At 50.9% G+C, this 14008-nt stretch overlaps 1 protein-coding gene across 7 annotated transcripts in view; it reads right to left on the bottom strand.

The window, feature by feature from the left end:
• Positions 1–14008, bottom strand: part of TDP1 (tyrosyl-DNA phosphodiesterase 1) — a 72704-nt gene that overhangs the window by 43380 nt on the left and 15316 nt on the right. For 6 of the 7 annotated variants that reach the window (XR_009601316.1, XR_006060485.2, XM_012182213.5 and 3 more), the window contains exons 6-9: positions 13207–13241; positions 7378–7470; positions 2109–2276; positions 1623–1701 (exon numbers count right to left, since the gene is read on the bottom strand). Coding sequence is in view for 5 of the 7 variants with exons in the window: in XM_012182213.5 (XP_012037603.2) it covers positions 1623–1701; positions 2109–2276; positions 7378–7470; positions 13207–13241 (375 nt within the window). In the remaining 2 variants the exon portion in view is untranslated. The remainder of the gene's footprint in view (positions 1–1622; positions 1702–2108; positions 2277–7377; positions 7471–13206; positions 13242–14008) is intronic. The other variant, XM_012182216.5, reaches the window with a different exon arrangement.

Below are 14008 nucleotides of genomic sequence, written 5' to 3'. Positions count from 1 at the left end.
ACTTATAAACACACTTCCCCCCAGGGCCCAAACGCTCTCAGCTCCAGCCCTGGGAGCAGCATGGGCAGGAAGCAGGGCTGAGCCGACAATCACAGGACTCGGCTACCGTCCTGGGTTCAGCCCTTGATCAGCCGCAGGACGGAGGCCCCGGCCCCGGGCGTCTCTTCCCCAGCAGGGGGCAGACTTCTGACTGCGCCCCGTCTCTCCTGGAAGACAGCTGTGATGCAACACAAGCTCCTGACTGTGCGAAGGGGTCGCAAACCCGGGTAAGAGGCTACTCCGCTTTCAGTAACACAGGGACCCTGCACAAGTGTGTGTGATCACCCGGCCTTTCTGAGCCAGCAGTCCACCAGCTACAGCCCGCAAGTGCTTGCTGAACAACCAATTCGCGCTTTGCCCTCCTTTCCTCATCCGATCTCGACACGACTCTGTGAGGGAAGTAGGCCATTATGGCCGTTCTACAGATGTCGAGAGTCATTACCCGGCTTGTAACGGGCCAGGATTTGGCCCTGCTGTGGGTATCAGCTCACAAAGCCATGCACTTACCCAGGATGTGGGCTTCCCTGGTGGCTCAGCTGGGGAAGAATCCACCAGCAATGAGGGAGACCTGGGTTCAACTCCTGGGTCGGGAAGATCCGCTGGAGAAGGGATAGGCTACCCACCCCAGTATTCTTGGGCTTCCCTGGTGGCTCAGCTGGTACAGAATCCGCCTGCAATGCGGGGGACCCGGGTTGGATCCCTGGGTTGGGAAGATCCCTAGAGAAGGGAAAGGCTACTCGCTCCAGGATTCTGCCCTGGAGAAGTCCATGGACTGTACAGTCTATGGGGCTGTAAAGAGTCGGACACGACTGAGTGAGTGAACTACCCAGCCTCTGGGACGCCCCTGCTCCCGAGTTCAAGACAGAAAGATGGTGGTGTGGAGACCCTGCCTGCTTTCAGCTGTGGTCTCACTTAAAAACAGGAAATTAAAAATTGTCATCGGCCAAGGGGAATTCTCACACAGCATCAATAATCTATGGAAAAAGAGGGGTGTTTAAGAAATCGTGTTGGGAATTTACTAAGGTAAACTGACTCCTAGAGAGAGGGAGGAAACTTGAAGCTTTAACCTGCTGCTTGTTTTATTTTGTTAAAGATCTTTCTTGGCTTATTTTCATACCAGCAGCAAATGTCATTCTCATAATTGCAATTTCTAGGGCATCGGTTTAGCAAGAAAAGCACATCATAGCTCAGTTGTGGTCTCTGCTCAACACTATTTTCTGTTCTTTGTTGAACCTGTGTGAAAAATCCTTGACATAAAATAAAAAAATCCTTCACATGCTGAGCAAAAACTACTTGTATAAATACAAAGTCTCTAATTATCTTTACTACAAGAAATTAAAAAACTAAAAACTGTCCACACGCTTTTGCCATTCAGGCCTGCTAACTAACTCTGCACCTATGAAAGAGGCAAAATGTCAAAATGCAAGTAATTAACAGAACCGTAATTAGATGACCAATTCCAAGTGCCTAATGCTTGCCGAGAGTTGTGCTAGAGATATTATAAAGCTGCTTTCAAAACAGACCATTATAAATGAAATAGGAGTGGACATACAATTTTTTTAAATAGTAAAAATTTTTATTACCTTCCTAAGCCTGAAATGTCCCCAATTATCTTTCTGATTTCCTTGAAAGCGTCCTGGGGTTGAGGCAATAAGGTAAACACTAAAACGATACAAAATACAAGTTAGAGAACACAGTGATGTGTGGACCTCAAAATAGACACAAACACTAGTACTAAGCATGAAGTATTCCGAGAGCCAACCCGCTGTCTGGAGGTGCCTCCTCCGAGGAGCTAACTGACACTTAAATCACTTTCAAGCACCGAAGTCAAAGAAGTTGGTGACTTTCAGAGCAGGCACTCCAGTGGGGACTGAGGTGAGTGGGGAGAGCCCCGAGCCTTCAGTCCAGCGCCTGAGGACCAGAAGGTGCCGACAGGGACGGGCCCCGCTCTGCCACTTCCTGAAGGACAGCCCAGTGCCTCTCCACCACCCGCCAGGCCCCTGCACCCCAGACCTCACGCGGTCCTCAGGGTAAGCCCCTGAGTTGCTAAGAGGCCATGTTTATCCTACTTTGTTTCTGAGAGGTCGTGCTCCTGGATGGTGTCTATCCACTCCTTGAGAGGGGCGGCGTTATAAGCTGCCAGGTAGCTGATGAGGTCAGCTTTGAAGTGTGTGGCCGACTCTCCAGATCCGTGGGTCCCGTGGACGATTCGGGGGTACAAGGGGCTCAACCATATTCTGGAATGGAAAAAGAAAGCCACCTTGAACAGTCAGGAGCAGAGCTGACCACAGTGCTCTCTCTGTAACCAGGCACGCACCGCAGGGTGAATTGTCACTCTCTCCACCTGCTGGTAAGGCCACCTCTGTGTGTGTGAGTGCCAAGTCGCTCCAGCCATTTCCGACTCTGGGACCCCACGGACTGCAGCCCGCCAGAGCCCTCTGTCCACGAGGCTCTCCAGGCAAGAGCGCTGCAGTGGGTTTGCATGCCCTTCTCCAGGGGACTTTCCCAAGCCAGGGACTGAACCCGTGTTTCTTGGGTGCCCTACACCTTTACCACGAGCACCACGCGGGAGGCCCAGGTCAGCCTCACGGAACACAGAACAAAGCTGACTGTGCCACTCCAGGGGTTCTCCTCACGTCCAGAATTATTTTTGAAAAGCTCACCGTGAATTTTAGACCCAGGAAAGCCTGGCCTCTGCCTGCCTCTCCCAACTCGACCCCTCCACGCTCCCCCATTCACTCACCCCCCCTGCTTATTCCCCCTCTTACCTTCTCAGCTCTACACTGCTTTTTTTTTTCAATATTTATTTGGCCACGCTGGGTCTTAGCTGCAACATGTGGGATTTTCAGTTGTGGCGTGCGAACTCCCAGTTGCAGCACGTGGGATCTAGTTCCCTGACCAGGAACTGGGCCCCCTGCATTGGGAGTGTGGAGTTATAGCCGCCAGACCACCAGGTAAGGCACTACACTGCTTTCAAAGTGATGGCAACAGCTTTACTCCTGACTGCTTACAGCAACTCCACATAGTGGTAACCCTGGCAAGCTTCTGCCCAGACGTATGTCAATGCAGCTCTTTAGCCAAGCGGAAAATAAAAGTTATCTATATTAAGAAAAAACGTATGTGCAAATATGTTTTCAATAAACAAATATTTTCATATCTATCAATCTATATCCCATATCTGGTGTCTGGAATGAGGTACAGTCTACGTTTAGTTATATCACAGTAACACTAACCTGAGGCTTTCAGATAAATCGGTAACAAAACTTTAACAGCACCTCTAACTTCATCAATTCTTTGTGAATGTACTTTGCTAAAACCTCTACGTCACACCCACGAACGGCAAATGACCACATCTAAGCCCAGTCCTTCTGTGAACTGGTCCCTCGTGCATCACAGAGAAATGTGGCTTCAGAGCTCCAGCGCAGCTCCTTCAGCTGCAAAACCAGGCTAGCAGTCCACCTCACAGACGCCCACGGGGCAACGAACAGGGCCCAGCAGGCAGGAGCTGCGTCCGCGGCCTCCCCTGCTCCGGCTCCTCCCGCCACAGCCCTGCCTGGGGAGCCGCAACAGAAACTGCCCGTTCTTCTCGCGCCGGCGGCCCTCAGAGACGGACAGGCAGGCCGTCAGAACCTCGAGAATCCTGGCTGGGCGTCTCCGGAGCTCTGGGCGCGCTCCCAGCAGGCTGGGCTGTCACACCATCCTTCCCCACCTCGAGGAGACCCCTCTGTCAACCGCGGATTGGCACCTGCCCTCTGCATCTACGAGCACTAAACCACATGCAGCTGGCTTTCAACGCCCCCTGAAAGGTCAGGGTGGAGAGCAGAAATGAGGCACCATGTGCTGGGGGAAACCGGCAGAACAGGCCTTCAGGGGCTTAGATATTGTCAGGACCCGATTATAAGAGCCTAATTCTTGTATCTCCTCAAACCTAGAGAAGGCCTAAAATCCTCACGGTGACGCCTGCGTCTCATGAGCAGCAGTAACCTTCGTGAAACCAGCATAACCCTTCTGCTAAAAACGTGCTTGACAGCATGCACGTATTCACCAAAATCACACAGAGACTGACGTCCCCCCTGCCTCTCTGGAGCAGCTTCTGAAGAGCTATCTGAAATGCCATCTCCTGGACTATAGTCCTCATTTTGCCACAAATAAAACTTGCCTCACAGCTCTCACGGTAGGCATGCATGTTTTTAAAAGTCAACACCTTGCACAGTGGGCACCACGTGAGACCAGGAGCGGGGCCCAGGCTCTGCACCGGGACCTGCTACTACCTGGCCGTGCCACTCTGGGCAGGCTCGGCGGCCCCCCGTGCCTCCCTCGGCTCCTGCGCGCACCGTGGCCGTGCTGGGCGGGATGGATGGGGGCAGGCTCTCCTCCCCACAGCAACTCGGGGCTGCAGGATGAGGGGGGCTCCTCCTGGATCAGAGGGTCACTCACAAGAACGGTCCTGGAGGAGGAACATGACAGACAGCGCCTTTCCAACCAGGACATCAACGTGCAAGACGTCTTACCATTCGACAAAATAAAGAAACGCTGGGCCAGATGATTTTAAAATTAACACATGAACAGGTGGACCGAGAAGCAGGTGGAAAGGACGGATGGAAGACCTTTAGGAGAGCAAAGAGTCCACAGGGCCAGGATGGGCAGACCGTGAAATTAGACAAGATAACTTTTAAAAATATTAAAAAAAATTACAGCTCATGACATGAAACTGTGAACTATCAGACAGAGCAGAATGTAGACAGCAGCACCCTCTGTCCTGGGGGGTGGGCAGCAGGGGAAGCTGGGCGGGAAAGCTTACACCACTCGTACTCTGAGTTCTGAGCCATGTGAAGTTACACCTAGTCAATGCGTTTTGAAGAAATTAAGTGCTTTTAAAAAAAGGGAAAACACGAACACCTGAGCCCTTTACCTTTCATCCCTGCCCCACAGCAGCCAAGCCAAAGCCGCCTAAGGAAGCAGGGCCGCCTCTGCGCTCCGGAAGGAGCCGGAGAGCCGTGGCTGGGGCTCTCTGAGCCACAGGAGACTCAGCCAACTTGACAAGCCCTCTCAGCTGCTGTTCCTCTAAGGAGAAGCCACGCCAGCTCATCTCCTCTTCAGACGGGGTTACGGACAAGTCACGGTCCCCAAACGCAACCGGCAGCTCAGAAGCTTGAGGGCAGCGAAAGAGCTTGCCAACCAGAAACTCAGCGGATCAGGAGCCCAGCAGCCAGCGCTCTCAGGGACTGCCCGCCCCCACCCCCACCAGCACAGGGCGGTCTGCAAGCGCATCTTGACCGGGACACGGGAGCGTGTCTGTAGGAAAACTGCCAGGCAGGGGGACAGGGGCTCGGACGCCCGCGCTGGTGGGAAAGCAGAGTGAAGAGGGATGAGAGCCCTGGTGTGCGGGAAAGACTGCCTTTCACATTCAGAAGGGCTGTGTGACAGCAGAGGCGACTCTGGGGCTGGGCAGCCCACCCAGGCTCAGCAGGCCGGGAGGATGGCAGCTGGGAAGCTCCCTGTCTCGGCTCAACTCAGCAAGCCGCGCAGGCTCCGTGAGAGCCCTGGATGAGGGCTCTAGCCCAGGCTGGGTGACGATACGGGCGAGGGAGCACAGAGGGGAACGCAGGGGGAAACGCGTGAACCCGGAAAGGGTGCTGCTTCTAACCCAGGCAGGCAGAGACACGCAGAGACACGCAGACACACGCAGAGACACGCAGACACACGCAGAATGGCTTCTCCAATCGAGGGAACGGAGACCAAGGCTGGCTGTAACGGAGGCTTCCTGGGAAGAATGAAGGGTGAGACGTGACTCGAACAAGTCCCTAAAATGCCTAAGGACAAACCCTAACTCCCTCAAGAGATGGAAAACCAGATCTAGTAAACGCGCACCAAGAACAAGGTTAGTAATTTAAAGAAAAGCATGAAAAACCTTTGCGTTCAATCCTTTCGGAGATTTGTGACCGTATTACAGGCTCTGAAAAGACAGCAGTTTAGAATGTTTTATGGGAAACCAGACTGATTGGAGGTAAAGGGCTATGTACATATTCTTTAGCTCTGTCAGTTCATTGCTGCCAAGCCGCTTCCCTCCACCCTCACGCAGGCGTGCTCAGTCACGTGTCCCCACGGACTGCTGCCCGCCAGGCTCCTCTGTCCATGGACTTTCCAGGCAAGAACCCTGGAGTGGGCTGCCACTGCCTTCTCCATAAAGGGACATTTTTAGCACACAATCAACCCCTGAGTTTTCCTTTGGTGCCTAGGTGGCAGGCTCAGGTATAGGTGGGTGTGGGGTGAGTGAGGGCCAAAAAGTTATCAGGAGGGTCTTATTGGGAAAATAATACGTTTGGCCCTTCCATTTTTTAATCCTCTTTCCCGCCTCAGATCCTTAGACCTACTCGGCAGAAGAATATATGTGTGATGCCATTTTTGTAGAAAATAGGAAAAAAACTACAGCATGTAAATTTTATGTATTGGTATGTTTACAGGAAAAAATGGAAGCAGTGGCAGACTTTATTTTCTTGGGCTCATAAATCACTGTGAACAGTGACTGCAGCCGTGAAATTAAAAGATGCTCTCTGGAGAAAAGCCATGACAAACCTAGACAGCATATTGAATAGCAGAGATATCACTTTGCCAACAAAGGTCCATGTAGTCGAAGCTGTGGTGTTTCCAGCCATGTATGGATGTGACTATAAAGAAGGATGAGTGCCGGAGAACTGGCGCTTTGGGGCTGTGGTGCTGGAGAAGACTCTTGAGAGTCCTCTGGACTGCAAGGAGAACCAACCAGTCCATCCTAAAGGAGACCAGCCCTGAATGTTAGTGGAAGGACTTATGCTGGAGCCGCAACTCCAGTGCTTTGGCCCCTGATGCAAACAGCCACCTTACTGTAAAGGACCCTGATGCTGGGAAAGCCTGAGGGCAGGAGGAGAAGGGGCAGCAGCAGATGAGATCGTTGGAAGGCATCACCAACTCAACGGACGTGAGGTAAAGAAAACTCAGGCAGACAGTGAAGGACAAAGGGGGCCCCGTGTGCTGCAGTCCATGGAGTCACAGAGAGTCGGACACGACTGAGCGACTGAACAACAACGTTCACAGGTATAAAGAGGCAGGCGTGGACGATCATGGGCCAAACGGTCAGCCCCAGCTGCCACAAGGGAGGCAGCATCGCGTTCTTGCATGCACCTCTCTTCTGCGCCATAATTCTGGTTTTTCCTTCCCACAGGGAAAAAACCAGGAGAACAAGAATTCAGCGATGTTCTCATTCTGGCTGTTTCTCAGCACACAGAGCGACACCACGAGACGAGCAGAGCCCCTCAGCACACGGAGCGACCAGCATGAAACCAACAGAGCCCCACAAACCCCTGTGTTTTCTGGTGCCAGTCCTCGCGGATGAGGTTGGAGGTGTGTATGACAACCCGGAGGCCTTCCTCGTACAGCAGAAGCATCATTTTCCTTTAAAAACAGAAAAAGGAACAAGCAGTTAAGAGCACTCTCAAAGCACCTTTCCGGCACAAACGCAACAGGCAAGAGACCTCTCACATCATCCAGACTGCAAAAGCCACACTCTCCCTTTCCTCTACACATTCTCAAAGTCTGCTCAGGCAACAGGCGGAGAGCCACCTTCCAAAATGCCCGGAGCGCTGGATGGCTGAAACGAACCTTTGCTCCATCCCACCCACGTGGCCAGTCCTGGCACTGAAAACCCCTCCCGCCCCAGTCTGGCCCCTTACCATCTACTCTGCATCGCCCGTCACTATGAGGGACAAGAGCAACCTGCTCACTGTTTTCAGGGTCTGGGCACACCCGTGTGCTGCGCTGTGGCTACCTAGCGTTAGAGCAAAACCAAACAAAAGACGGCAACAGAACAAATGAGAAACTCAGGAGGACACTGCACATAGGTAAGTGCTGGTTCACGAAACTGGTTTCAGCGCTTATCAGCATGGATGTGTGCAGCAGACTGAAATCAATGCATTTCCTGCTGTGGGTTGCAGCTTAAGTTTGACAGATGCTTCATTTTCAAGAGACTGATCTTTTCCTTCAGGCAAGGCTTTATTGGGGCCCCTACCACAGCAGAGGGGAGTTTCAATGAGCAACCACTGATCTTTCTCCACACTCCAGACACCAGACTTGTCACGAGCCTGAACCTGGGCTGGAGGTGAGTCTTGCCTGTCATCCTCCCTTGACTCAAATCAGCTCTTGAGAGTCCTTTCTTTCAGATGGGGCTTCCCCAGTCATCGGACTACTTCTCTTAGTTGGATTCCAGGGAGGGAGGGGGAACAGCACCCGCATAAGAGGTTCCCGTCTGAGGCTGGGAGGCCTAAGCACCTCTGCCATTGCTCGGAGGCCACCTGACCCCACGAGCCACTCTGCGTCCCTCAGCCTCGGTTCCTCACTCGCAACACGCAGGATCAATCCTCCGTTCACTTTACAGGCCTGCTGTGACAACGAAACGCAACACCCATTTTGCTTAACTTAAAGCGTTCCGTGCGGAGAAGGCAATGCCAGCCACTCCAGTGCTCCTGCCTGGAGAATCCCATGGACGGGGGAGCCTGGTGGGCTGCAGTCCATGGGGTTGCTAAGAGTGGGACACGACTGAGCGACTTCACTTTCACTTTTCACTTTCATGCATTGGAGAAGGAAATAACAACCCACTCCAGTGTTCTTGCCTGGAGAATCCCAGGAAGGGGGGAGCCTGGTGGGCTGCCGTCTATGGGGTCGCACAGAGTCGGACACGACTGAAGCGACTTAGCGCCAGCAGCAGCAGCAAAGCATTCCGTGTGTGCGTTCCCTCTATGCGTCAACGCCCTGCTTTACTTCATCATCTGCTACGAGATAATTCTCGGCCTCTTGATGGTTTTCTAATTATTTCAGGAACCTAAATTCTCTCCTCCACACCCAGCTAGACATTTACTCAAGGCAGTAACTCTGCTTTATTTCCACTGAGGCCAAAATGCTACTTAATGTTTACTGATGTAAGTCAGTTTACACCTGGGGAAAAAAAGGAACCACTCAAAAAACCACCACCTAAATACCATTGAGATTGAATGGAGTTAGCATTAAAAACATACAAAAGCATATAAAATCAGAATAAGATTTAGCTCTTGCCAAAAAAAAAAAAAAAAAATTTAATCTAAGCTGGCAAACAGTAAATTAATGCAAAGCTGGAGAAAGACAGCTGTTGAGACAATCTTCTTCCCACTTACGAGATGTGCTCCCTGAAACCTTGACAAATTTACATACACAGTCACCAAATTAGTAGCTAGTTGTAATTAACAGTAAGCCAGTTATGAATTCACAATGTAAGTTTTACAAATATTTCCATTAGTGCATCATTTACAGGGAAAATCACACACTAATGTTAGTGAATCCTATTAATCTGCACCGAGAACTGCTCTAAGGGGAGCCACGTTAATCTTTTCATAGACCAAGTGGCGTGCCCTAAGAAGGTCAGAGTTAAAAACGGATAAAAACACACAAAATGAGGTCTCTCTGGAGGAATGCTGACCTGCATATTATCTAGTAAGCTTGTAGCCAGCAAAAGCAATGTTTCTCACATTTGAAGCTGCTCCCTAACAGGGGAAAAAAAGTTAATATCTGTGGAGCATTTATTAAAAGACACTTGCTCCTTGGAAGGAAAACTATGACAAACCTCGACAGTGTATTAAAAAGCAGAGACGTTATTTTGCCAACAAAGGTCTATATAGTCAAAGCTAAGGTTTTTCCAGTAGTCAGGTATGGATATGAGAGCTGGACCATAAAGAAGGCTGAGCGCCCAAGAATTGATGCTTTGAACTGTGGTGTTGGAGAAGACTCTTGAGAGTCCCTTGGACTGCAAGGAGATCCAACCAGTCCATCCTAAAGGAGATCAGTCCTGAATATTCACTGGAAGGACTGATGCTGAAGCTGAAACTCCAATACTTTGGCCACCTGATGGGAAGAGCTGACTTATTGGAAAAGACCCTGATGCTGGGAAAGATCCAAGGTGGGAGGAGAAGGGGACGACAGAGGATAAGAAGGTGGGATGGCATCACTGACTCAACAGACATGAATTTGAGCAAACTCCAGGAGATAGTGGAGGACAGAGGAGCCTGGTGTGCTGCAGTCCACGAGGTTACAAAGAGTCAGACACAACTTAGGGACTGAACAACAGCAATTTGTGTGCCAGGCACCTAACGCTAGCACGCTAACCCCAGCTATCCAGAGGCACGACCATTCCCACTTCCTGACCAAGGGCAGACGCCGTGGCTGGGAGAGGCCACGCGCACCATCCGGGGTTCCACGTGAGCCAGAAGCAGCGCATACTGGGACCACATGTCTTGCGCACAGCGCTCCTTGGGCACAGCTTCCCCAGTGGGGCTGGGCTGCAGCTCCTTCGCGTTTCTGGGCAGGGGCGGCGAGGCTGGGCCAGGGCAGCCCAGGTGAGAGGGGACTGCACCCCGAGGGGAAGGAGGAGGCCCTGCTACCGCCTGGCGGGGCGGGAGGCCCAGCCTGGGCTCTGCGCCCTGCTACCGGCCGTATCTGATGCTTCTCCCCTCTGTGGGTTCTCAGGGGCCTGAGAGGTGCCTTTGCTCCCAGCTCTGGGGGCCACCAGAAAGCCCGATGAACTATGTCCCAGGATGGCAGGGCATCTGGGAAACACAGACAGAGCGCGTTCTCTGTCGCCAAGACGACCATGAGCTCCTGGAGGACGTGGCTGCATCGGGTCACTTCCAGATCCTCCGCGACACAGGTGTGGGTAAGACCGCGACCCCAGAGGCCCTGCGGAGTCACCGCAGCAGCCACATTCTGTGGGGGCCACACATTTCCAGGAGCTGGAGGCCCTTCCGCCATTCCTAGTTCATGTCTGTCTGCCTCTCTCACCAAAGGCTGAAAGCTGCAAGGACAGAATTCGGCCCATCTCAAACGCGTCATATCCCCTCGAGCTGGGCTTCAAGAGCATACTAGATATTTAATGAATAAGTTTTAGCACATTTTAAAGTGAGCAAGTGGAAGTAATCTCCAGACATGAGCTCAGTCTCCTACAAGATACTGGTGCTTAACAAGGTGCAAACTGCGCACGCTACGCTGCCGCCGTCACTTGCCCCTCTGCACGAGGAGCCCTCCTGGGCTTAACCTGCAACATGCCTGTGGTGGCGGGAAAGGAGGAGCGGGCTTCCAGAGTGTGCGTCTCTGCGGGGGGGGGGGGGGGGGGGGGAGTGTGGCCGGGGGGTGGACCACAGGAAGCAGACAGCATTAGCAGTCAGGAAGCAACAAGTGAATTAGGGGGACCCCCTGGCGGCCCAGTGGTTAGGACGCACGCCCACCACAGGGGACACGGGTCCTGCAGCCCACGCAGCCAAGATAAAAAAGATTCAAACTAAAAAAAGATAACATAAAAACCTTTAAAAAACAAAGTTAAAAAAAAAAAAAAACCACAAAGTCCACTGAGAACCTGAGTGAAAATGAGCAGGCCTAGTCCTATCTCCAGCACTCACTGTCGGACAGCTGCCTCCTGACTCGGGGGCTCTCGTCCGTAAGATGAAGACAAAGGGCCAAGCAGTTTTTTGGAAGAAAAAGAAAAGGAGAGCCCCACTGCCTCGTGTGTTACTGTGTCAGACCGAGGCCAGCCCAGCACTCAGTCCCTCCCGGCCCCAGGCTCTCCCAAGGCTACTTGGTAACACAGTTAAGTGTGCAGTGTGAATGTGCCCGAGAAAAGCTGACTGCCGGCTTGAAATGTGCGTCCGACGAAGGGGCCCAGCACTGTAGGCCTAGCGAACCAGGATCCACACGACTGACAGGGCTTGCTGCATGTATTTCCGAATCAGGAAGTTATTTAGGCTGAATTCCAGCTAAGGGTGGGGGACAAGGGTCCATCCAGTGGGACCCTTTCCGGACAGAATGTCGACCCAGGACAGCTGACTGCTGCCACCCTCCAGCGTCTCCCGTGGAGAAGCCGCAGGAGCCCAAGACACCTGTCCAGTCTATTCAGTGCTGTTTGTATCCTGGGCTGAAATTAGCCTTCTGTGAGCTCTACGCCATGTAAAGAACAATTGATTCCCCAGCGACATAGGTGCTTGAGATCCCTCTCAACAACCCTCAACCCCTCCATTACAGTAAGGCTACCAATTAGGCGCGGTCGGTAAATGTGGCAATGTTTACACAACAGCATCTAAACCCAGATGTGGGTGGATAGGCATCCTTTCACAAAGTTGCTCGCGGCTTTCTGCTCTGGCTCCTTTCTGAAATCAGACTGGCAAAATATAGCTTTAAGCTTACAAAGCAAATGATGAAAGCAGGCCCTCATTTCTGGCATATCAGGAAAACGGTGGTCACTACAAGACTTGGGCCAAGACTTCCGCCCACGAGCTTCCTTGTTGCCTTAGGAACAGGAGGAACAGGTGCCCAAAGGGACGAGCCTGAAGCAGCAGACGTGTTTCCACTGCTGGCCCAGAAGCAAGACGAGGCTGTCGCACTCAGAGTGTGACACGTTTCAGATAAATCTGCTTTACAAAAACACAGAAAGGCAGGCAACCATGTCGTATTTTCTCAGTTAGAGAACCAGTTATGTACAAGAGCTCCATGAAAGTTTTAAGACGCAACCAGAACGGGGGTCAGGCTGGTACGTGTCCCGTAGGAAGAGAAAAGGTTCTCCCGCCTACAGCTTGCACCGCCTCAGACACCGCCCTAAGAGAATTTTCTGAGATGTCTTAAAAGCAGGGACAGGTACCAGTCTCTTAGGCTGACAACTTCTTGCAAAATAGTTTTTCTTTTATTCACAGCACAGAGCGGACCTAACAATGTTCTATTTGCTGCAGCTTAGAATCTGACAAAAATCACAAGGCTTTCTTTACACCAGTGGAATCTTCAGGCATGTGATGGCCACGTCTACAGCCACTCAGGACCACGGACCACAACCTATCCCCACCTGCACACCCCCGGGGGGCTGTAGGGAAAGTCCTGAGCAGAGAGCGGAAAACCACATCACAGATACAACTGCCAGGCCCAGGCCAGTTCCACAGATCCAGACTTTCAGCTCCTGGTACTTGGTCTTAAGACTGCTGGGAAAAACTCCATCCCCTCTACTTCCTAACTTATAGCTTTCCCCTCAACAAAATCGTCACACGTGAGTCCCTTTTGGGAGTGACTTCTGAAGAGCATCATTCGATCTTTTAAACTCATATTCTCCCCCATTTCATAAAAACTGCTTACGTGTGATGTGTTCCAAATGCAATATCCAACTTTGCCTAGGATAAAAAAAGAGGTCAAGTCATTAAAAACAAACAAACCTCAACAATACCGGTATTTATTTAAAACAAAATTAAGAGAGATTCAGGTCAATTTTTTTTAAGTTTTTACTGCCCTCTAGTGGGCAAGCCCTTCATCACCAAGACAGCTTTTACAATAACAGCATCCAGTGAGGCTTAAACACTTTTTTTTTAAAGTTACCCAGAATGATTCAATACATACTGCATTTTTAATTACAGTAATTAGAAGCGAGAAGCAGAATTTCTTTAGTTGTCAGAAAACTAGCAAAAAAAATGAGATTTTATGCAAAGTTTTAAAATCAGATATTTGGCTCATACAAGTACATCCAGTAAGTTTTCCCAGCATATTTTAAAGAAACATTGAAAGTGCTGGTGATATGGAGACATGATGATGCTAAAGCAAAAGTTTTCTTGTATTTTTAACACAGCAAGTGTTCAAAGTAAAGATAATACATTATATCCATTTTCATGTTACAAAATGATAATTTTACAAACCAACTGGGGGGTAGGCAAGGGACTAAAACATTTTGTCTAACATCTGGTATTGCAAGACCTTGATTAAGCAGAATATGCCTCAAGATGAAAACGTTAAACAGAGATGTCAAAAATGGCTTAGTAGCTAGGAATTCGGTGTATAGACAAGTCCTTTCTTCACAGCTTTGTATAACTTTGGAAAAATACTTGACTTGCTAAACCTGTCTTTCTCCTCTTTGAAATCAGAGCATCGCTAAGAGATTCCGGGAGCT

The sequence above is a fragment of the Ovis aries genome, chromosome 7 (assembly GCF_016772045.2).
Source record: "Ovis aries strain OAR_USU_Benz2616 breed Rambouillet chromosome 7, ARS-UI_Ramb_v3.0, whole genome shotgun sequence".
Lineage (NCBI taxonomy): Eukaryota > Metazoa > Chordata > Mammalia > Artiodactyla > Bovidae > Ovis > Ovis aries.
The sequence above is the reverse complement of the archived record's forward strand: the minus strand, read 5'-3'. Positions and strand labels throughout refer to the sequence as shown.